At 46.5% G+C, this 25,763-nt stretch overlaps 1 protein-coding gene across 1 annotated transcript; it reads right to left on the bottom strand.

The window, feature by feature from the left end:
• Positions 1 to 1,637: 1,637 nt before the first annotated feature.
• Positions 1,638 to 25,763, bottom strand: LOC119406475 (uncharacterized). Its single transcript, XM_037673221.2, has 5 exons — positions 25,610 to 25,763; positions 18,556 to 18,694; positions 13,749 to 13,882; positions 3,580 to 3,685; positions 1,638 to 1,998 (listed from the first exon to the last, which is right to left on the bottom strand). The coding sequence occupies exons 1-5, from the start codon at positions 25,680 to 25,682 to the stop codon at positions 1,638 to 1,640; spliced, it is 813 nt and encodes a 270-aa protein (XP_037529149.2). The 5' UTR covers positions 25,683 to 25,763.

Below are 25,763 nucleotides of genomic sequence, written 5' to 3'. Positions count from 1 at the left end.
TTTAAACTGGATACGAGGATTTTTAACCAACCGTCAGCAAGTTGTTTATGCTAACTCACGCTCTTCATCTCTAACACCCGTTCTTTCAGGCGTACCGCAAGGTACCGTACTTGGTCCCCTCCTCTTCTTGATATACATTAATGACCTCCCTTGTAATATTTCTTCTCACATCCGTCTATTCGCAGATGATTGTGTTGTTTACCGCGCAATTACTAACCCCTCTGATCATTCCACACTACAATGTGACCTCACCCGCATACACAACTGGTGTAACACTTGGCTCATGTCCTTGAATGTAACTAAAACTGTGTTAATGTCTATTCACCGTCGTCAACATCACGTTGTTTACAACTACAGCATCAATAACAACCAGATTACTACAGTCGATTCATTTAAATATCTTGGTGTGTACATCTCGCGTGACCTAACTGTGACCTGTCATATTAACCACATAATCAATTCTGCTAATCGTACTCTAGGGTATATACGCCGTAACCTTTCGCTCGCTCCTCCTTCTATTAAAAAAGTTGCCTTCGAAACCTTTGTACGGCCAAAGCTAGAATATGCGAATGCGATTTTTGATCCTCACCACAATAACCTCACTTACGCCCTCGAGTCTGTCCAGAACCGTGCGGCACGATTTATACTATCTAACTATTCATACACCTCAAGCATCTCGGCACTAAAAGCAGAGATTAACTTATCCGATCTGGCTAAGCGCCGCAAAATCGCACGTCTTAACCTTTATCATAAATTCTTCCATTCTTTGCCTTTAGATAACCCATACATCAGAAGAGCCCACCGCATTTCCCGCAACAGTCACTGTAACGCAGTATACCCACCACAAGCCCATACTGTGACCTTTCATCAATCGTTTTTCCTGCGCACAGCCCAAGACTGGAATGACCTGCCCACCGAAGTCGCCACCATCATCGACACCCAAGCATTCAAACGGCTCATCGAAACTATCCCATCATAACTACCATTATATTGTTAGCCTTTCTAATACCCACTCCCTCATGTAATATCCCAACCGGGACCTTTGAGGTAATAAAATGAATGAATGAATGAATGAATGAATGAATGAATGAATGAATGAATGAATGAATGAATGAATGAATGAATGAATGAATGAATGAATGAATGATAATACCACTGCAGTATTCCTTACTTGTCCTGAGTTGGCCTACTGCGCCCAAAAAGGATATGACTCGAATCACTAAAAAGAATAAAAAAAAATATTTATCAGTTATGGAATCTAAAGATGCGCCAAGCCGAAACCGCCGTTCTTCAGCGCCTGAAGCGTATACCGTACTTGGACTAGTTGGTTATGCACACTAATAAGCAAACAGGGCGACTTCTTCAGATGCGGAGAAACAAATAGGGAACGACCCTGGAACAATGTAACACCACCTGCACGGCGCGTAGCAGAGCTGCAATGAAAAAAAAATCTTCTAACACACAGTCACCCTGCCAAACATCGACAGATTGTTGCATTTCCGTCTGTATGTATACCTTTTTCTTTGTTTCTTGGGGCTGAATTGTCCAATACTCCGCAATATTTTTGAACATTCAAGAGGAATATTAAAAAAAAGCTAACAAAGCACAAAACTGGGCGAGTTTTTATGTATTCATCGTTACCGGAGAGTGCGCACTGACGATGGAGACCAAGAGAGACAAACACGACACAAGCGCTGCCCGTAGCCGCATCCTCTTAGTGTTGAAGAACGCTGTACTTGTAGTCCGCGCAAGTTGTGAGTTATAGCATACTTTATTAAGGACTTCGTCGTCACCCAACCCGTAAGCATGAGCCCTACCGCACTGAAGACAAGCGCGTGGGGAGCCGCAGCAGCTGCACTTCCGCTGGCGATGGCGTCGCAGAGGAACATGTTAGAGACGGCTGCGAAGTATTTCCTGAAAATCGGCTTCTCCTGTTCGTAGGAGTGCTTGCACTCCTTGACGCCATCGTCGACACACCTGAGCGAACCCTGGGTGAACCTGTGTAGAAGGTGGAAAGGTTTGACTCATATAGCAGCACTCTATAGGTTTATCGGCGTTCTTGAAGCAGTTAAAGGAGCACTGACACAAAATTTTGAAAGCGAGATAACCAGTCGGATTGGTTTGTGTGGTCACACACTCATCATCTACAAGATATCAACGGCTGATATAACCTAGAACATATTTAAAATAAAGTGCGTGCCACGCAAATGTCAGCGAACCATACCACCTCACGACATCGACACCAAATTGTTTTGAATGTAAGCAGCCAACAACCACCTGCATCACGAGTTCGTGTTGGCTGCCATGCTCCCAGCGAGCGCTTTCCCCTAGCAGGCCTTTTCAACGGAAATAAGGAGTACCTCCTCTATGGACTTATTGAATGCATAGTTTGCGGCTCAAAAGGCGCACACAAAAGAAGACGAGGACTTGAACGCGTGTACAAAGACTGACGTTCTTGCCTCGGCAGTGTATTCTTGGAAGATGTCAACGCAGTGCTCATGTGCCACGCGGGTTTAACGCGATAGCGTTAAAGAGCTCGTTTCGCAGAAATTCCGGTGTCGATGTCGCCGTCAGCGTCGTTAGTTGTGAGCGAAAAATTTGCGTTGTCCGTGATCGAAAATTTGAGGTAGATGCAAATAAATAAATAATAAAAAATTGCTATGCGTCTAGCCGCTCGGCCACCACGAATACATCCTCTAGCATACTAACGGCGAGCTCTTTATAAAACAATTTACTGTTGGTGGTACGCACATCTCGGCGGCGCTTCAGCGTGGCAGAGGTTTAAATATCACCCGCGAGATGGCGCGAAAGACCCACGGGCGCGCTTTGCTTTTTCTGCGCTTTGCGACGAAACACGGCGCCCCTCCTCACGCCTCATGCATGGGTATAGAAGCCGGAGGGCGTCCGCATTTTGGCTTTCCCTGCGGGAGGGTTTTAGGGGCCCGCCGAGAAGCGAAGCCAGGCTAGCGATTGGGAAGGCGATACGAACACGGTCCGATTACGTTATCGCGTTCTACTCTTGAAAGCGAAGCTCAAGCGTCCTCCAAGTAATTGTGTGCTCACGTAGCCAGCCCGTTTACATGAAAACACCGCTGGGTCCCGCCTCTCTTGGCGCTCTGTGAAACTGAAACTGCGACTGAGCGCTATAAAACGTCTCCAAATAATTAAGCGTCACATACTCGTGGAAACGAAATATTCAGCCGAGATAAGTAGGTCGTTAGCTAGTTATTGCAACAGAAGAAAAACAAGATGTAAAAATTTTGTGTTGGTACTCCTTTAACCCCATTTTGGCGAAAATTATTTCACTGGAAAGGAAACTATCTATAGTTGGATACAACTACAAAAGTCCGGAGAGACCCGCCCAGATGACGAAGCACGGCAGCCGATCGCCTCCCGCTCATGCACCTCATGCACTCGGCAATGCTCTTCGAAGGCGGGTTCACCGGGCGTCCGGCTCATGACGCCATTCTGTAGTGAGCGCCCACTGTTGCAGGCTTGTGCGCGAGGAATTGCCGCGGATTTGTAAAGTTGTATCCGACTATAGTCTACAACGCAGCTGTGAGAACAAAGTATACTTACTTGCACCAGTATTCCCGAGGATTTGTTCCAGGTTCTGGCTGTGTCGGGGTATCCACGCACTTGTGCATTCGGTCGTTGTTCAAACACACCGAGATCCTCACCAAAGCTGCAATTATAGGTCAGATGTACACAGAAATTATGCGGTATTTGGCGCCGCAGGATATGACTGGGGCACAAGATCAGCCGATGAGAGATCTACAGGACATTTTGAAGAGTGTGGCCGTAGGCCAATTGATGGTTCATCATTAGGAAATGTAACCGCAAGAACACACGGTACAGATATGGAGACAACACGAAGCGGTACTTACCGTCTCGTGTAGTCTCCATCTCTGTCGCCTGCGTTTCTGCAGTAACATTTCCTGTTAACCTACAGAGCACCCTATAGGGGCTATGCGAAGGTTAAAGCTGCAACCTGAGTGATCTGTGGGTAGAGGTTACCGAAGCGTGGAGCGTGCCAGGGGTTCTCGCACACAAGTTCGACTGCCAGGCATAGCTGATCTGATATTATGCGCTTTTATCACGCTGATGCCTGAGTCAGCCGGAAACCAATGGACCAGACCAAATTCAAAATTGGTGGTCTCATTGCTTCTTTGATGTCCTGATCACGTGTTTTCACTTATTGTACCCTGTCTCCAAAATGTGCGCACCCACTTATCTTAAAATGCAGATTGTAATTTTCTTCCCTTCCAGTTGACGCTACACTAAATTGAATTTTCTTTCATGTTTATTATGCGCAGGTGGTCCCAATTCAGTCTCCGACTCCGGGACCTGCCCCTGCATATTGATTTGTAACAACTTGATTTTGCTGTCATAAGATTTGTTCGATTTGATTTGAAAAAAGAAACATTGATATATCCTAATTATTGAATATTTCAGCAATTCGAATTTGTGAAAATTGTTCTATTTTTCGTCGCTGGCATCGCAAATGAGATATGGAGCATTCTTCTGAAAATCTCAGTTGCTCTCCTCAGAACCTTGTTTGTTGGTATTGCTTTTAACTTTCGCGCAGATATCTCATATTCAGGCCTAAAAATTTTTAATTTCGTCACCCCTTAATAATCTAAAGGGGGCGCCAAGTCTGCCTCATACCTTTACTCAGCCGTACCTGTTAGGGCTATTGCGATGCAGGACTTTGCCAGTAATGGCGGCCGAAGAGCACTAATGTTGCATTCCGAGAGCTGTCTACATCCTACCTTAAAAAGCCATTGACACCAACATCGAAACCTGGAGATATCTGTGCTGTTTGTCCTGTATACACGCGCACTTCTGACCGGTTATTAGTGGCTAACGTTGCCTTTAGGGAATTTTAATTTCGTTTTAAAGTAAGTGTGCGTGCTCATCCGAGTTGGCAGCACCTGGCGATATCGCCACCGGTGTTACGTAGACTGAAGCCCCGTGTGACGTTCCTCAAGGAAAGCGAGTATTGCCGGCGTCGCTGAAGATGCGCGGAGTGCGCACAATACCACGACTGGCACCCGACGGGGGCTGTTGTTCCTCACCCCTCTCCCTGTGTTGTCTGGCTGCTCTGAAAGTGGTTTTCGCTGCTTCAAGCCAGGAATGCTAATCTTTCTCCTTAGGGGACACGCTCTTAATAGGATTAACTCATACCGAGGCACCCACATCGTTTCATTCTTTACAGGGCGCGGGGCCGCGAATTGAAAACTGCGCTGTCAACGTCGCCAAAGCTTGAGCGTACGTGGTTAGGAGTTCCTCCGCTGTGGGGTGCTAGCATCTCACGCTTTTAGGCGGGCGTTTCGAAGTGGTGCTAAAATTGGTCACAATTAACGACGCTAGCATTAATTATACGATACATTAGAGCATTTACGATTTGATTTCGGCATTATTAGACACAAGGCTGCAAATTGCAGTCAAAAGGCCAGAAACAAAAATTGCTCTGTCAGGGTCCCTTTAACTCCCCACTCTAAGCCGAAAAGGGCTAAAATGGCGTACGGCATTCGTTCTTCAGGTGACTGAATGAGCTTCCAGATTTTGAACCACTTTTGGACCAAAATACGGGAGTAACTACAGGGGTTCAGCTGTTACTTTCTAGCACTTACTCCAGTCGGTTTAAATGTTCGTGCTCATAGAATGCTCCACAGAAACTAACAGTTGAACCGCCTGGACTAATCGGGTGGGCGGGAAAAAAAAAAGATAGCGACCCATCGCCATGTCGGCATAATTAATTGTGTTTCCAACTGAATCAGCATTGAATGATGCAGTATTCGTGGCACGTGCACAAACATACACCCATACGCACAACCATTCCAAAACATCACATACACTGACCGACCGCACTACACAGCCGAAAATCAACCATCGCCTATATAGAGGCGCATTATCTTGACCTCCCATGTAGTGCCGGTGGCAGACTTGTGTTCGGCGTAATAAAACAATAAACATTCACGGCATGCGTGTAAACTTACGTGGGCTCATTGGTAGCACCTAGACACACCGATCTTTTAATATGAACTCGCCGGATGTGTAACGCCTTTTCAGTCAGCGAAATCGAACTATCAGATGGCACTCTATCGTGTCGGCCGAACCAGCGTTAGCAATATGCTGGTGCGCAAGTCCGTAAAATGCACTTATGCACACACAAACACAGAAGCGGCACTTATGCAGGAACGCCGGCGAAGCAGTGAGGCGCCCCGCCGATGCTGGCTTCTTGCCGACATCGCTAGGCCTTCACAAAGAGCACGGCTATACATTAACGCTGGCGATCACAAAAACACAAGCCATCCTAATGGATAACCTTGCGCACACCTAGGTTGGTAAGTACCATAGAGTTTCCTAAAATGACCTAGAGGGAACTCTGGCGCTGCGCTCGTTCAGCCACCATGGGAATGATGGGTAGTACACGGATTTGCCTAGTCTTCGTGCTTGTGGGCTTCAATCGCACTTGTGGCTTTGTTTATTGCTATGTTTTGGTTTTCTTTCGGATAAAAGAATGGATTGTTGTGAACTTCGTGACCAGATTTGAATCGGTGAGCCTAAAGAAGTTAAAGTGGTGAAGTGAAACTGCTGATTTTTGCTGGACTTCGTTTTGCGACAAAGCGGATGCAGGCGACGCGGAGCCAAACGGAGCCAAAAGAACGAAGTTTAGACAAATCCGTGTACTACCCATGATTCCCATGCTGGCTGAAGCGCGATGCATTGCAGCTCCCATAGACACTAGCGCCAGAGTTCCCTCTAGTAAGTATTGTAGGAAACTCTATGGTAAGTACTGCTGCCGTTAGAGATGATGCTCTGTCTATGTGGCTTCGAGCTTGAGAACTGGCGGGCACAAAATGTGTGCTTAAATTGCTTCGCTTCTTATACCGTTCGTAACCTCCAGAAAAACAGCAACGTCGAACGCTTCGTCAAGCAATGTGGACCGAAAAAAACACAATACTGCTGCAGAAATTCGCAATAAAGAAGTGGCAAACGCCAAACTCTTTAAAATTTTTACAAATATATAACGCAGAAAACGGTCCACTGTTGGGCAGCAGCGAGATTATAATTTATGAGACGCTTCTAGTCGGATGTGTTCCATACATGACGTCCCCGATATTTCCTAACTCTGGGGCTACCCTCAGTACATCGGAAGAATTGCCCCAGAGACGTGTTTTAATACATTAGGAAGCCTTCATTTTAACTGTGTGGTGTGGAGTTTGCACTTACCGCACAACTTTTATTAATAAACGTGTTTACGAAGAGGTTGGCAACCAGGTGAAGCTCCGGCTACTCCTCTTGCATAATAGTTTGCATCGTGAGGTCGTCAATGATCATAAAACAGCACAAAGTTTACCCGTAAATGGGCATTCACATTCATAGGTCGGCAAAAATATTGGAGCTCACTCAGACTCACTCAAGAAATATATTTCGCTCTGAGGGCTCACTCGGACTCAGACTCACCGAAATTTTCCTCATCCGGACTCACTCGGACTCGGACTCGCTAAACTTTTCCTCAGTCGGACTCACTCGGACTCAAACTCACCAACATATTACTAGCTCAGCTGGACTTTCTCAGACTCCGACTCACGGCTTGACCTGAGTCTGAGTGAGCCTGCGTGAGTCGACTCATGAGTCCGTTAGCGTAATATTAGCTTTTTCGATCATGGTGTCAATGCTCTTTAGAGCCAATATCTCACATAATCGGTGCTCTACGATACGCCTTTTGATCGTGTACCTTCAAATACGAGTTATCAGTATTTCAACCCAGTAAGGATATTTTTATGAAATGCGCGACTGACACGAGATATTTTTATCAAGAACTTCCTGTGAAAGAATTTGCAGGGGGAGGTCACGGCACCCCGCTCACCTAATTCACGCCTCAGATTCATAAGTATTGAGGTAGCGCATGAACGCTTGTGCGTTGAAATATGTGTCAATAGATTTGAGTATAAATGTAAGCCAATATAAGACTGATAGTAATGCTGAAGATGAGTAGATAGGACCATAGGTCGGCAATGAAAGGTGGAGCTCACTCAGACTCACTCAAGAAATATGTTTCGCGCTTAGGACTCACTCGGACTCAGACTCGCAACTATTTTCCTCAATCGGACTCACTCCGACTCAGACTCACTAAAATTTTCCTCGGCCAGACTCACGCGCACTCAAACTCACGAAAATATTACTCGCCCGGACTCACTCAGACTCAGACTCACTGCTTGATCTGAGTCTGAGTGAGTCGACTCATGAATGAGTTTGCCAACCTATGTTCACATTCCTATTCACGGTGATGTGATCAGGGGTCTGCCCAGAGGACCGGAGCCAGCCAGAGACCCGGGGAGATGTCGAGGAGAGGAGCCCGGAGCTGTTAACAGTAACGTTTATTTACAGGTAGCGTGTTGCTACATGATAGGGTTAGCATCATGGAAGCTCTCGGAGCTCGTGAGAGCTTGAGAGAACTTGTGAGAGCTCGTCGGGAGCGCATCGGCGCTCGCATTTTATGTCCTGGCTTTCCCAGGGTTCCCTGTAGGAAAAAACAATGGAGGCCAGGACAGTCCAGTGAAAATTTCCATCTTCACCTCCGCCCCCAAAAGGGGAAGGTGAAACGCCGCCTCCTTCCCAACCCATGAAAGGAGAAAGAGGCACATCCAGTTCGTCCCATGGCGAGGGAAAAACACTGCCCACCGCGCACTACATGGCACAGCACGAAGACGTTGAGTCTTACGTGGAAGTCAATTTCGTAGTCTGTTGCAATGATGGGTATGCAGCGCCAGGCAGACCACGAATTGTGGAAACAGCGGCAACAAGGCGCCACGGGGAACGTGGGAAATGCATCCGCAGACGGTTCCCAGACGCTGGGCCCTTTGTCCGGGGCACCTTGACGACGAAGCAAGCCGCCTCGACGGCCAACAACTCTTCCTAATCTGTCAGTCGGTCAGGCGTGCCCAAAGGGTTTTACGAGGGGCGCAGACAACCTGAGAATAATAGACGAACGACCTTCGTGTTGTCGCCGCTCTTGGGGCATCTCTGGAACCGCTGATCCGGAAGAAATCAGGGTAGTCTTAGCCGCAACGTCTCATGCGTCAAAGCGGCGCCAAGCCAGGCAGGCCGATCATAACAGCCCGTCCACCGTCACAGGAGGTCTCGAAGGGGTTGCAGCACCAAAGCACTCCGCAGAGACCGTAGATCTGCTCCCTTGTAGACGTTGACGCAGGCTGCACCAAACTCTGGACCTGAGCCATGGCCAGCAAACGCCAGAAACGAACCACGCAAGACCCGAGGCACAACAAACATAGGGCACTCAACTGACCTCGAGAAATGCCAGGTTACAGATTTGGTAAAACTCCCTAGAAATTTACAATTGGTGCGCTCACTCGTGAAAATCAAGAATCAGATAACGAAGCCATAACAAACTCAGACCTACTACGTGCGAAGCAAATCAACAGCCTAACGTTTTGTATCATTTCCCAAAGAGATTCACAGCGTTCAAGGCACGCAGGTGCTACGGGCGAAACAAAACGAAAGGAGGTAGTTAATGAATTACGCCTCTCACAGTATAAGTAAAACTCAAAATCAAACTTGCGCGTATGAAAATAAAACAAACAGAGAAACAAAAAAAACCTACACTACACTGATGCGCATACTAACAAGTGTGCTGCAATTTACACAAGGTTTATACAGAGGCTTTTACCCTCAACCTACTTCTCTGTTAAAAAATCAACTTGCGCAAACCCTGTACTAGGGTGTTAGGTTTGGCTAAATGTAAGCAAACACTCAGTTCAACAAGTATCTTAATGTCTGCAGTTATCATGAGGAAGAAAATAAAAGTTACAAAAATCGACATATTCCTTGCTGATCTGCAGACACGCAAACATTAAAAGCAAAACAATTCAAAACTGGATACAAGAGAAATTCTTGGTAGCCTTACACTGTCCGAAAATTATGCTGATAAAATAAAATCAACAAAAGCAAGAACCTACACTACACTGCAAAAACATAAGGTTTAAACAGAGGCTTTTTACCTTCAGCCTACTTCTCTGTTAAGATAAACTCGCGCGTAAAACATAAAACAAACAGAGAAACAAAACCTACACTTCACTGCAAGAACAGAAGGTTTAAACAGAGGCTTTTACCTTCAGCCTACTTCTCTGTTAAAATCAGCGCAAAACCCTCTACTCAGGCGCTAGCTTTTGCAAAATGTAAGCAAACAAGCAGTTTAGCAAATATCTCAATGTCTGCAGTTAAGATGAGGAGGAAAATAAAACTAAAAAATCGACACAGCCCTTGCTCATCGGCAGACATGCAAACGTTAGACAGCTAAACAAAACAATAATAAAACTGGATACAAGACAAATTCTTAGTATCCTTCGTGACACTGCGTAATTTAATGCGGCACCCTTTCAGACGTGCTCTGGGGGGACGCGCATACCACAGTTGTCGATGGGCCAGATCGCGACGGAGGGACAAAAAGCCAACCTGTCCGAAGCACACAGTGGCGGTGACCTTTGTTCCGCGGGCCCCGAACTTCGACAAAGACGCACCCGGACGCTTAAGCTTCCTCATTGTGGGCCGCCCAGAGCAGCGGTCACCCTCTCGCAAACTTGGGGGAGAACCTTTGTCGTTACAGTCGCGTACGCACCACCTCGCTTTGCTCCACCGTTTAGCCTTCACCAAAGATGAAGAAACCAGGCGACCACTTCGTCGTCTCTTTTTCCTGGCCCTCGCGACACGCTTTATGCCTAATCTCGATTTGTGCGAGACCCGCAACTTGCGACTTTTAGAGAACCTTTTCGGGGTTTCCAGCCTCCGCTCGAGGCAGCTTGGACCTTTCCCCTTTCCCCGAAGTTTTCGCCGGCGCCTTTTTCTTTCGGGGCGGCACGGAACGCTCACCGACTCGGCAATAATACTCGCAAGTACATTGCTCAAAACTCCAGGCGGCTCAACTGGCTTATCCTCGGCGTTATTTCTAGCTGTCTGCACTTCAGAAACAACGCTACAATCGACACTTGCTAAACCAGCCGGCTCGCCATCAGATGTCTCTCCTTGATGAGAGTCATCACCTCGCGCTATGTTGAGCGCCTCTTCCTCTAGTGGTAAGCTAAGCGCCTCATCATCTGAACTTTTACAGTCCGCTTCATTGGCGCTTTCTGCTTTCGGAACCTCACGAGCAGACTCACAGGCCATCGGATCCGTCATAGCTGCCGCCGATTCGTCCCCAAAACAAAGGCCTTTCGAAAGCATATCCACGTCATTCTGAGAGGGATAATGCTCGGGCAGGTTTTGGGACACCAAAGTTTCCGTGGCGAGCAGTCTGAACGGTCCCTCACTCTCAACGCGGGCTAATGGCAAACACACACTTTCATTTTCAACTACTTGCCATGCACCCGGGCGTTCCCCTGTGGTCATCTCATTTGTCAAAGGGTACGGATGTACACTATCAAACGTTGCGACAGAGTCCCGCGGTACGTTTTCCTTAACAAATTCCTGAATGGGGGGTTTCAATTGTTCCAGATCATTGTCGCTGCTGTCCCGAAAACAGAGAACATTCCTAGGCTTGCGGCAGCCGATTGCGATGTGACCTAGCTCTTTGCAACGGTGGCATACAACCGGCTTCCTAGCCTTAAACGCCTTTTCTTTCTTTCGATCTTCTGAGTGGCTCACTGTAGACGTGGACTTAGCAGGACTGCCTTTCTTTTTTTTATCTGAGGGTGCTATTTCGTTATTCGGGTTACTTGATGCCTGATACAGTGCTAAAGCCAATCGCCTTTTCTCATTTATCCTGTCTTCTTCAGCCCATCTTTTGTTCTTCTCAACTTCCTCCCAGCACTCCTCAATTTCATCATCCTCCGCCCCGCATTCCTGAATAGCCTTAATCAGCTGTGACTCTCTCTCTTCTCTCCCAACCTTAATTCCCAGCTCTTCACACAGTAGTAAGAGGTCTGGTCTCTCTAGCTTCTTTACCAACTCCATGGTCTTCACGAGTGAGGACTTTCTACCCGCCGTGACGTTAGGTAGCGAGCGAAGCCTAGACGCACGGTAAAACACTGCCAGTTTCAGAACATGAAAGCTAAAATGGTGAATAGCTGCGACGTATGGTAGCGGTACAACGAAGCCTATACGCACAGAAGATTACACACAGATTTAGAAAACTTCAAAAGCTAAAACCTGGCAAAACTCAAAGAAAGTCAAGCACTCACCATATCGTTGAGGCCCGAGTCAAGCACGGGTCATCCCGTTGCTGCTAACCAGTTGATGTGATCCAGTTGTCAGCAGCATCACACCGCTGCCATCCAGTTGATGTGATCGGGGTACTGCCCAGAGGACCGGAGCCAGCCAGAGTCCCGGGGAGATGTCGAGCAGAGGAGCCCGGAGCTGTTAACAGTAACGTTTATTTACAGGTAGCGTGTTGCTACATGATGGGGTTAGCATCATGGAAGCTCTCGGAGCTCGTGAGAGCTTGAGAGAACTTGTGAGAGCTCGTCGGGAGCGCATCGGCGCTCGCATTTTATGTCCTGGCTTTCCCAGGGTTCCCTGTAGGAAAAAAACAATGGAGGCCAGGACAGTCCAGTGAAAATTTCCATCTTCACCTCCGCCCCCAAAAGGGGAAGGTGAAACGCCGCCTCCTTCCTAACCCACGAAAGGAGAAAGAGGCACATCCAGTTCGTCCCATGGCGAGGGAAAAACACTGCCCACCGCGCACTACACGGCACAGCACGAAGACGTTGAGTCTTACGTGGAAGTCAATTTCGTAGTCTGTTGCAATGATGGGTATGCAGCGCCAGGCAGACCACGAATTGTGGAAACAGCGGCAACAAGGTGCCACGGGGAACGTGGGAAATGCATCCGCAGACGGTTCCCAGACGCTGGGCCCTTTGTCCGGGGCACCTTGACGACGAAGCAAGCCGCCTCGACGGCCAACAACTCTTCCTAATCTGTCAGTCGGTCAGGCGTGCCCAAAGGGTTTTACGAGGGGCGCAGACAACCTGAGAATAATAGACGAACGACCTTCGTGTTGTCGCCGCTCTTGGGGCATCTCTGGAACCGCTGATCCGGAAGAAATCAGGGTAGTCTTAAGGCCGAGACAGACGGTACGATTTTCCATGCGATGCGGCGTCCGACACGGCGGTGGGAAAACCGGAATGGTGACCTTTCATAGCATCGGACAGCCACCATTCCCTCTCCCCCACCGCCGTGTCGGACGCCGCATCGCACGGAAAATCGTACCGTCTGTCTCGGCCTTTAGCCGCAACGTCTCATGCGTCAAAGCGGCGCCAAGCCAGGCAGGCCGATCATAACAACGGCAACACAATAAAATTGTCCACAGAACAACGACGTTCATCCGTCATAAATGTTCGCACTCCCGAAACGTCCCCAGAATAGTTCATTAAGGTGACCTCACAACAGTCACCGGGTACCTGCCTGCACATTAAACACAGCCGTCATGAAACAAATACTGGTGGGTAAGAAAATAAGAGAAATACACGAAAACACGGGAGACATGTGACCATATGTATCTGTTAATAATTTCCAATGCGAAGAATAATTGTTCATTTGATTTAGTATCTTTCTGATATTTCTGATTCCTCTAGAAATTGTACTAATGTGCCCGCAGCGATAATTTGAAAAGTTTTCGTTGGCCAAGGGCCCAAATTCTGTGCGACTGATTGTGGCCGTCAGTTTGCGCACCTTGTGCTGAACTTGTTCAAGTCGAACATTCGGAATGAAACCACATGGCTCACCTTGGAGCGACGGTGCGTCGCAGACGATGGCCCTGGTGGCCTTGTAGCCCTCCTCAGACCGCGCGAACTGGTCCCTGAAGGGTTTGGGACAGTGGACGATGCTCAGCTGGCAAGTTGAGTCCGGAGCAAAGAAGCTGTTCAAAAACACCAGGAAAGACAGTTGTGTAAGAGAAAGGAAAATTCTCGCTTTGTTACAACCAGTGGCATTTCGAGACTGTAGAGAACATGCACATGCACATTTAAAATAAATACGTTTGATCCGAATCTTACAAATGCCATGTGGAGGCCGCGTTTGTAACCTATATTTATGACGTGAAATCACCTTAAGCTGGCGCAGAACATGACACTGCAAAAGTGGCAAACATCACAGTTCACGCACAATCGACTGTGTTCTCTCGACCCATCTCTACGACTGCGGCTGCTACCTGGTCTTTCCCGGGAGGAAGATACAGTGTTGTGCAGTGTGCGTCTGGGTGTAGCATTCACCAACGCCTACTCATTTAAGATCGAGATGGCCCACAACGCCGAGTGCAACGACTGTGCCGTTGATGAAACTATTAAGCACCTTTTGTGTTACTGCCCGACATACGCAAACGAGAGGCTTCACCTCCGCACTGGTCTAAATCAACTGGACGGAAGCGTTTGCACTGTCGAGAAGATATTGGGACCATGGGGCTGCCATCACAGTTCCGGAAGGCAACGAAAGCGCTGTTGCGTTTTTTTCAATGATACCGGAGTGATTCGCCGTTTGTGATGTCAAACGCGGAACTCTTACGTCGGCTGAAAGAGTGACTTTTCTCTCCTCCTCTATAACTTTCCTTTTCCCTCCCCTCTTCCCCAGTGCACCATAGCCTACCGGGCTCAGCCCTGGTTAACCTCCCTGCCTTTCTTTTATTCATATTCTCTCTCTATCTTTTAGGTAATCTTCACTTCACAGTAAACAGGTTGAACAAAATAAAAACTAAGTTCTTCGATTGTCTTCGATTCGACTGTCGAGGTTCGCCGACAATCGGCGAACCTCGACAATCGAACCTCCAGTTTAATTCTGACTGCGGCGGGTACTTGCTCCGAAATCTAAGTAGACGGACGTTTTTTTTTTTGCATTTTGCCTCTATCAAAATGCGGTCGCCGTGTATGGGATACGAACCCACACCATCGTGCTTTGCGGAGCCATGCGATAGCCAATTCAGCAAGACAAAACTTTTTTTTTTTGCAGGTGGTGCCATGCGATAGCCACTTCAGCAAGACAAAACTTCTTTTTTTGCAGGTGGTGTTCTTTTCCTTAATCTCGCGAAAAGACCATAAAAACTCAGTCCCTCAGAAGATATATATTAATGAAATTGTGCAGAATGATTTCTGTTTGTATATTTTTATTCGTTGCAATGGCAGGACGTTATTCAACATTTATGGAACGCTCTTTCGAATACTATGTCCAAATTCCTTCTTAACCTCGAGGGCCCTTGCATTTGAAACGTTTTACGGAAGTGCGCCCAAGATATTAGAATACTTTAAGTCAATGGAAGGATTTTCCTTAAGCCCCTGCGGTTTTAATTTCTCCATGTGCAAAACTCACTTTCATTTCTACTGCGTCAATCGAGCAACAATAGATATTTTTATCTTAGATTGCACATATCTGTCTAACTTTTGTTGGACTTATGAATAACGAGATCGTACTTCATTCGCTTCGTACTCTGTTATTCGTAACTTACGTCAAACCACGTATTTCGTTAAGTACTTAGGGACCCTGAAACGGTTTGACGATTGTGTATAAACGCATAGAGCCGGTAAAGCAAGTCCTAAGAATCATTGGAAGACCGATTAAAGCTCTCTGCGTCAACTGTGTAATTTATTACGAGACTTTAAACACGTGAATCGTTGCAGATCGCAGCGGCTCAGCCGAACGAGTTTTCAACTTCTCGCGCCTTTTACACGAAGGATTGTTCCAATACACGCAACACCCAGCGACCGATCTGATAGGATATGCCCAGTCCACGTCACTGAACCGCCTGTGCGCATCGAGCGTCATCCGCCTGTGTAACAACGTGTTCCGTGTTCACGTGAGCTGAGCGACAGTGTTTATCTCGAGGTTTCTTTTCGTGGACAAAATGAATTGCCCTAGCCGTGTTGTGTGCCACATATCTAGCAATTGGTTATTTGTAAAGCTGCGACATCGTGCAGTGTTTGTGAGGCATCTGGCGAGCGGAATCCCTTCAGCTCGTTGCTGCAATGAGCGTCGCGCTCTCGCTATCCGATCCACGTGTCTGCGGCTGTAACTTCACCCCTGAAGACACAGCCACATTGTCCAAGTTTACGCTTATCGGTGATTGTTTTCGAATTCTTTTTGTTTGTTCGCATCAGGGGCGTAGGCAAGGGGGGGGGGGGGGGAGGGTTCAAACTCTCCCTCGCGGAATTTCTCAATTTTGCATGCGTATATATACACGCACAGATACAAACGCACGCACGAACATACATAAAGTATGGTTGAACGCCCTCCCTCGGAAAAAAATTTCAGACTACGCCCCTGGTACGCATGCTTTTGCAGGTTGTCGCCGTACAGGAGAATAAAATAAGATCAGCTGGTAGTGTGGCGGCACCTGTCGGAGCAGATATCAACCACTCCGCGAGCTTCGTCTCTGTTACTAGACGGCGTGCTGCTGGGCACACTGGATGGAGGATCGGTGCTATGAGCGTCCCCTTTATAATGGGGCGGTGACAAGTTTGCCACCAGGCTCTACAAAAAAAAAAAATATTTTTCCCTTTTTTCTTCTTTTTCTTAATTTTGGCCTAATGTCTCTACTTCAATTAAATCTATCTTACTACAGGAAAAAAGACGTAAATTCTCAGCCCAGTTCTCTGCCCTTTACGGCAGAATGTCCTTTTTTTTCAATATTTATTTTTGTCCCTTCTCTCTAATTTTCTGCCACCAATACTCTAACCGCCTCTTACTTATTTCAATTGCGGGTGTGTTCAGCTTTCCATTGTTGTCCCTAAAACCCAAGGCTTCACGTAGGCTCGTGCCCAAACGTACACCTGGGATGGATATCTCCACATTCAATCAGAACATGCTTCGCCGTTTCCTTATCTTCCCCGCAGCATGTGCATTGTTCTTCTTCGTTACTGAATTTCGCTTTATAACTACGAGTTCTAAGGCAACCCAATCTCCTTTCAAACGGTAAAGCGCTTCCCCTTGAATTATCGTAAAATGCCTCCCTCCTCATTTCATTTATGCCCTTTTGGTAGTTACTCAAAGCCGGCTTTTTCTCCATAGCTGCCGTCCCTTAAATCCTCTCCGCCTCTCTGACTTTTCGCTTAACGCTCTTTGTGGACATATTGCTTACACAACCAGCCGTATATTTACTAGTGAGCCTCCTAGTTCTTTTTCTCCACCGTGTGTCCACGCTCTTCCTATACAAATAACGGAACACCTTCTCTGCCCATCTACTCTCCTTCATATTCCCTAGCCTTTCTTCGGCCTCCGAGATTGCGCGCAACCTGCCGGCGCGCAGTATCGGAGGCCATGACTGGGCGAAGCTCAAACCGCCGAGTGCGCTCATGAGGGCGCTGCGATCACCAGCGTGTCTCGTGAGTTGAGGAGTAAAGGCAGTGGTGAGAAGGAGGGTATAGATATAATTGTCCGTAGCGGCCTTGATACATGGTGCGTCGCTTAATTTATGGTGCGAATGATTTGATGATGCTCTAGCATAACGCTCCCAAATCTTCAAAAAACCGTTTCATGGTCCCTCTAAACAATATGCTCAAATCATGAAATGTGTGCTCTACTGCTGTACATGCGGTTTTGGGCACTTCCTTATTTTATTTCGAGCCTGTCTAAGTGGTCGCATATTGCTTATCCGCACTATATTTAGGCTAAAGTACTCCCCCATATGAATGAAAATATGTTGCAGACGTTAGGCATCCAAAATGTTTCAGTAGACACTGTCATGAATTGACGTTTGCCTTGCTATTCGTGCCAAAATCGAAATTACGCACTCAGTCATGATTCTGTCTATCACAGTAGTAAGCCTGCACCATTAACCGGTTGAGTTACTGCATCAAATAAAGGGGTAGAGATTAGGGCATCGATGACCACATTTCATTCTAGGCCCTTCTTTTCATGCGAAGGCGTTTCACCCGGAAAGGTGATGCCATCCCAAGATGCGAATGTTCGCTGATAATTGCTTCCAGCCTTCGCGCTCACTTGTGTTCATATAATTCATGAGTCTATCTTTGGTTATGTCACTTTTTAATTTTAACGCTCTGCGACTTTATCCTATGACATTACGCTTATTTTACTTCTATTCCTAGCTTCTTGCTTTGCTTTTTTTGTGAAACAAAAAACATTGCTTTTGCTCAGGACTTTACTGTACACTGTTTACCAGCAACTCTTATGCCTCGATTTCTAGAATAGAATCTCAAAATCAGCGGTGTGCATATATTACTGAATAGAACAATATTGTATTTCTCAATTATATTTGTATGTGCCACTTATTAATGTTCACACGATTTTTTTATGGAACCAAGTGTGGAATTAAGGAGCACCCACAATAAATTGCCAATACTGAATTACCATTAAATTGCCAATATAGCAATAGCGTCCAGCCGAGCCCAATAAAACATTGAACTATTGAACTTCACGCGGAAGCATTTCCGTTGAATTTGCTATAATTTGCAGAGGACCTATTAGAGAACTTATACATTGTGAACTTTCATTTACAAAGTAACTGGTGACCTAAAGATACCAGAAAAATAGCATAGATAGTTATGATTACTCGGTCCGAGTAGCAGCAATATGTCATCTGGCGTATACCTGCACGCAGAAAGGTACGAAGTATCGTTGAAGCTTCCGTCCGCATTTGGGAGCAGCTCTGGCCGAAACAGCACCGAACTGTACTCTCTGTAGCAGATGAATACTGCGCCCGCATTGCACACTCCAGGTCCTGGCGGATCTGCAAATGTAACAAAAACAAAAACATATATACTTAGAAAATTCTACGGATATTACCAGCTGTGGGGACATGGCCGAGCCACGCTTTGAATTTGAATTTATTTGCCAAAAGATATATTAATCGATAAATAGATGGAAAAAACACCTGGATCCTTAGCATCAAGCTAGTTTGGATCCATAGGAAAAAGTTTACAGATCTACGTATACAAAAATTGCAATATTACCAGATGTGAGGACTGGGTCAAGCCACGCTCTCAACGCTGTTCTTGCATTGGCGACCATTTGCAATCGCTGTTCACTCGAGAGAATTGGATACACTTCACCGATTATAATTACGCCTGAGGTCGGCACTCAGTAGAATTTTTAATTGCTGCTCTTCAATAAACTTTAGCCGAATCATGACATTTTCAGAGTCAAACTAGGAGGGTACGATTCCGCTGTCTGCGGCTCCTGTTGTGAAGGTCTCGTCGGAAAACTAGAAGCTGAGAGACAGGGCAATGAAACATCCAACAGCGACAAGTTTGATGATGAAATCATTGCCTACTCAGCGCACCGCTGGCGATACCTTAGCAGTCCCAATTACCTGCTGCATTTAGTTCAAGACGCAGTACACTGCTAGAGTGAACAATGCGTAAGTAAACTTTCCAATTTTCATCACTACAATTAAAGATACATTTTGTGCGCTTCCCTCAACGCAGGGATGGTCCGGCTTCCAACTAAACTGTGCCACACACCCCCAAAATTTTTGTCCGCACGAACGTTTTATTTTTTTCCAAAGCCTGTCCTTAGGCATAGTAATAGGCGGTGTCGAAAATACTCACGCAAGTTTGCTTCATGTATGAAGTCTGGTATCGACACACATGCATCGTGAAACTAGCTAGACAGACACATATGCTTTCGACTATTCATACCATGTGTATACCCTGCTTTCTTCTCGCTACACATTTACATTCCACAAGGATTCCATATACGTAATGCCACCCTGCTCCGTCGGCTAAGTCTAGGAAGTAGCCCTTACATAATTTTTTCGCATTCCACATCGTGTGTTTGACAGAGCTGTCTGCAATAACATTGTGTTGGAGTAAACGCCCTAACACACCTGGTGCGATTCACTTCGACATAGTGTTCACAGAAACATGCTATCGACTATGAGGTTTAAGTATGCGACCCTCGCCTAACCTAGAAAATTATTCTAGGTGTGCACTGCTACAATTTTTGGAGGTCAGGCAGGAAGCACCGCAAAGTCAGTCGCTGGAAATTAAAATATGTAGCAAATGAAACTGGGCGGAAATACAGCGAATTATTAGCTTCCAGCTGATGCATAAGTTATCGGTACCATGGCATGTAATTAATCTTGCATCGCCTGCGAAAGCTTAATGGAGTAGCGTTGTTTGACCCGCTAAAACCACGATGTCATTACGAGGCTCGCAGTGCGTTGCGGAACTGCAGATTAATCTAAGCCACTTGCGATTCTCCAGCGTGCACCTAAATATATGTACACGAGTGTTCGTATTTTGTCCCCATCGAAATGCGGCCGCCGTGGCCGGGAATGGAACCCAGCTGCGTCATCTAGATTAGCAGTGCGACACCAAATCCGTTAAGCTTCCACCGCGGGTGCATTGCCTGCAGCTATTAACACCAGACATTTTCATCCATTTTCAAAGTTTGCTTGCACTCTGCTAATATCGTGTCTCTAATTGTCATCAGATCACGAAAAGGAAAATGTCGTTATGGGTAGACACATAAACATCTTAGTTACATGAGAAGTTTGCTGTTGTTTTGCCCTTTACATCTAAGCGAATAATACCCGCTATTCAAAAAAGACAGGCATTCATGGAAAGATGGAGCCTTGAAGGGATGAGATATAGTTGAAGAGAGAGTACGTGCCACAGGAATCCAATGTTTCTGCAAGAGGGCTCGTATTCGCCAAAGCTCTCAGGAAGACAAGTTGTCTTCCTGATAAGGAAGACAACTTGTTGATACGTTGGATTCCAGAGGCATCCCTGTCCAACGATTTCGTATCGCTTCGTGCCCACAAATTAGGGTTGGGCAAGAACTGGTTCAACTGAACTAAATGAATTCAGAAGTTAAATTAATTTGTAATACTTCGGTAACTACTAACATAAAAATGACAGATACAGTAAATGAACGTTGTAGCTGAATTTCGTATGTGGCAAGGATATTGTTGCAAAAATGCAGATCTAGCTCGGCCAATCAATTGCATTCAATAACAAATGCCTGAAAAGCTGCACAAGCACCTCTATTACACTACACCCTATAGTCTCAGCCGACAATTTGCTTCTTCTTCATATTCTCTGTCGCGCAACATTTTTGAGACACTCTGTAACGATATTCATGGACTGATATAAGTCTTATAATGATTAATTATTTATCAATCGGTGTTCGAGCAATCCACAACAGAAACCTTTCTCCGGCGCATCAGCAATGGACACAATTCTTCGTTGAAAGAATGTGACACTCCCGTGTGTGTGTGTGTGTGTGTGTGTGTGTGTGTGTGTGTGTGTGTGTGTGTGTGTGTGTGTGTGTGTGTGTGTGTGTGTGTGTGTTTCTGCTTCTCTCTCTCCCTATTTCATTCCCCTATTATCTTTCTGTCTCCCCTTACCCCTTCTCCAGTGCAGGGTAGCAAACTAGATATTTGTTTTCCGGTTAACCTGCCTGCCTTTCCGCATCACATTTCTCTCTCTCTCTCTCTCTCTATTCGTTAAGCTTCCAGGTGCTGTAACCACGTAATTTTGACCCATGAAATTCGACGTGCGTTGCGCTGTTTCCGGTTAAGCTCGATGCGTTACACCGCCCCCCCCCCCCCCCCCCCCTCCGAATGGCTCAGTCAGTTGCACATTGGGACGTTGAACAGTGTCATTCATTCAAAACAACGGCCGCGTGTCACATATTAGCAGGGTGCACGCGGCGTGACAAGCCTATGCCTAGCTTGCCTATATAAAGCTTTGTGGTGCGAGTCTGTCCATATCGGGCGTTTTGTGTTTACAACAGGGCGACAGGGTGTGTGTACGCCGAAGCGCTGCCAACTAGCGGATCTACGCACCAGTGGCTGAAGTGCGGCGCACCGTAGATGGCGCCTCGATCAATGAGCGAGCCGAGCGCAGTTCCGGCTGATCTGCGAGCCGTTCCTATTCATGTGGCGAAGATGCACCTACCGTACTATGTATGTTGTACTCTTTTTTATGGACTTCATCATCCTCACCTGTACAAAGAACACATCATGGTTTCACGATTTCGTCTTCAGAATCAGAGCTCGCTGTCTTATAAATAAAGCATAGGTTGAACCTGCGCTACAACACAGAACAGCTTATTGAAGGTCGCCGGCGGCAGCAAGATTTTGTAGGTTACTGCGAGGCATTATAATGACTGTAAACTCTTGAGTGTCAATGCGCACTATAATGCATATTGCTTGAGATATTTCTCAATACTATATACCTCGGAAGTGGTTATACTTAAACATTTTCCCGGATGTATGACAAGCCGTAGGAAAATGGTTTGACTGGACCTTGCAGTCAGCTTTACGAATTGATATCATCAATATATTTGTAATGTTAGAGACGGACTTAAATGTTCTTTCAAACGGGAATGATGCACTAGCTTGCGCTGTGAATGCAACTCCGCATTTAAATGACGACTTATTACAAGTAGACTATGACTGAAACGGTATAAGATAAACGCGAGATAGAGTAAAGAATATGTTCAGCAGAAAACAAAATACCGTATTACTAAATAGCGAAATTTGGTAGAGAAACATGCAAAAATTGCTCATAAACGAAAAAAATGATGCTTCTGGCAACGTGAGGTTTAAGGATCATAAATTATGGATCGTACGCAAATAGTACGTGTTCACCATAGAAGACAGATGTGCGTTTATACTGCTCACGCGAGGCATTTGTCAAGGAAAGAAGAGCCACTGCGCCGATCCGTTTGCTCAGTCTAAGTGGGCAACGCTCCTTTCAGCAGTCATCAAACAGCAGGCGTGGATATTGGGTCCGTCCAGCCGCGCAAGGGCAACTGAAGCAGAACGTTGGTGGAACGGGAGCACCTCGTCGTTCCTGAGGACCGAAGAAATACAAGCCTCTTCCACCCTCCTTCCACTTCACCCGCGCTTCTGAATCCCTTAGTCAGACAGAAACACCGAAAAGCACCCGTGAAGTCCGGTAGTGGATAGCACAAGGTGACGTGAAAATTTAGTACGCATAGCATCAACCTTCCAGCTGACCATACGATGAATTTTTTTTTTTCACGGACCTAAGCCACAAAGAAAAGTGTTTTTTAACGAAAAGCACGAGACCGTTGCTTTCGACCTCCGTGGAGGTGCCGCCTTCAGCACATAACCTTTGAAATTAAATGGCGTTCCTGCTGGCGTTCATAACACATCAGTCCGCAATAAGAACTTTTTTGGACAGTTTTTAAATCACTGAACTTCCTTCGGGTCTGGAGTGGATGGAGAGCGAACAAACAATGAAGGCAGCAAAAAGCACAGCGGAAGTTCGAAGTGTTCAACTTATAACAAGCGAGGCTTAACGTCTAGATAACTTCCGCGTTATTTCTAATGAAAAATGGAAATAAAAATAGACTTGTCATCTCTGGGCGTCGAACTCACAATCTCAACATGACGCGTGAAGCGGGCTACAGAGGCTGCCATTGATTGCTACGTCGTATTACTTGAGCATTGGCGCCCGCGCCCCAGCATTACCTTTTGTGGCGTTTTAAGCAACGTCACAGCCGTATATACACCCGTGAGCAAAAGTGTACGGACCACTGGAGTGCGCGCCAAGATTGCAGTCTGCGCCGTCTAGCGGCAAAGCGTCTGCTGTTGAGAGCATTGCACTGTCCAGGGCATTGCCTTGGGTATTGCTCTCACGAATGCGGCCTGAACAATGCTCTCAACAGCAGGCGGCTCGCCGCTAGACGGCGCAGACAGCAATATCGGCGCGCACTCCCGTGGTCCGTGTACTTTTGCTCACAGGTGTACATAAGGGTTAGTGTAGTTCTCTGGACCTCCCCTCTAGATCCCCCGTGGCGCTAGCAGCAAGTTTCCATTGTTCCAACTATCATGGAGGCCCTTCTTGTCTAGCTTGAATAAGACTTCATTTTAATTTGATTTCATTCCAGTGGATGCCTTATTATGTAACTTAGGATGTGGTTTTGAAAAGTGAAAACAAAGTTACATATGATTGTTATGACCCTTAAGTACACAACCAGAGTCGTGAACGCGTGACCTGAAGCACAGTGCACGGCTCTGGTTAGGTGGTGGATCTCAGTTCTTCATGAGAATCAAGTCACTATAGTGGGTGCGTGATCCAAGCGTACCCGTTAGCGTGTGCGTTCTCCAGGTTGGAATCCGCTAGCCGGTGGGATGACGGTGTGAATCCTCGGCCGCACACGTGACCGAAGCACATCCTCTCGGGCCATACCTGCTTGGCAGCTTGGCTCGGTTCAACTCCCCTCCACTGACCGACCAGAGGCCGAGTGTTCGGCATCGTGGCTTGACGGACGGGGGTTGGTGTCCCATTGACCTTTTTTTTTTTTTTGCCGTATTTAGCCCACACTATTTTAGTGCAGAGAACACCATGTGTTAGTTTTAGCAGACTCCGTTACACCATATGCCGTTCTTAATGCACCCAAATAAGTTTTGAATTTCTCACCTCTCACAGCACTTTTGCCTGTGTTTACAAGAATATTTACTGGACGATGCTTTCCTTTGATGTCGCAGCCTTCGATGGCTTACGCTGTGGGATGAAGATGTAAATAGAAGCCCTTTTATAATACTGAGATAGAATGATAGCCTTCATCAATTGTTGTGCCGGCCTGCCATCTCGCTGCTTATTACTTAACTATAAAAGCATGACCTGAAACATCTGCGCCCGTCCTGCGTTCTTGCGCTTTCACTGTCCTCGTTCTTCGCGCTACCCGTCAATGTTGTCATCAATCTAAAATGATCATTGCCATTGCTATATGCGCCTCCTTTAAAAGCATTGCGATTTTAAGATTTTTAATGTTAGCACAAGGAAGGTGTAGAGCGGGAGTACTAAAGCCTTTTCAATAGGCTACTGGCACGCAAGAAGTTTGTATTTTTTTTATCGTGCACCTGCTCTTCTCTGTGCTTTCCTTTCCATCTTTCTTTCCCTTTCCCCCTCCCCTTAGTGTAGGGTAGCAAACCGGGTGCTACAATGCTGGTTGACCTTCCCGCCTTTCTCTCGTTTTATAATCTCTTTCTCTCTTAATGTTAGCATAGAAACCAGGGGAACCAGATGGCTCCATTCTTATCGAAACCCATGCAGTGCACCTATTTTGTAACCAAGAAATATACTTTCTTGGATACGTTCGCAGTCATGCGCGTGCAAATGCTGAACATTTTTACATTCTGCCCCGTGTTAGCGAACAGTCTATCGTGTGCCCATGCCTGTCGCACTTATAAACGTGACTCTAGGCTTAGATCACAAAAAGTAGGCCTAATAGCATCAAGCCTTTTTCCGCGTGCATAAACCGCACCGATTTTCAGTGCACAGAAAATACCACCTGCTTCAGCAGCTTGCTATCGCGTTGAATAAAATTTCCTTCAAATTACCTGACTGTGACGGGCAGCAAACAGCCAAGAAAACGTCGTGGTCAGGAAATACCACAGTGCAGGATCCTCGTACGTTTTCACAACTATTTTAACCCACCCAGTCATCGCTAGCTGTGCAGTACCTCTTCACAAAGTCGACCTCTCCAACGTGTCTGCTATTCTGATCACCGCTTAACTTCGACCTTCAGTAGCGACCACAGGCCTAGAGCGACGAGTCAAGGTTTCTCGTAGGATTAACAGGCTGTTCAAGCACGAAAAAGGAAACCTCAGCATATGCCACTGACTTCACATGATACCCCATTCTACGCTCGAACAACTCACCTTGAGCGAAAGCCAATAGCGCGTGGAGTGCAAATGCAGAGGCAAAGAACGCCGTCGAAGCGTACGTTTCCATGGTTCAGATGCGACGACGATAGCTGTGCGCTCACAGTCGATAGATCCACTTATACTATCAGCCGGACGCGCCCGGAGCGTC

This window comes from Rhipicephalus sanguineus, chromosome 10 (genome assembly GCF_013339695.2).
Source record: "Rhipicephalus sanguineus isolate Rsan-2018 chromosome 10, BIME_Rsan_1.4, whole genome shotgun sequence".
NCBI classification, from domain to species: domain Eukaryota; kingdom Metazoa; phylum Arthropoda; class Arachnida; order Ixodida; family Ixodidae; genus Rhipicephalus; species Rhipicephalus sanguineus.
Note: the sequence above shows the minus strand (reverse complement) of the source record. Positions and strands in the feature narration are given on the sequence as shown.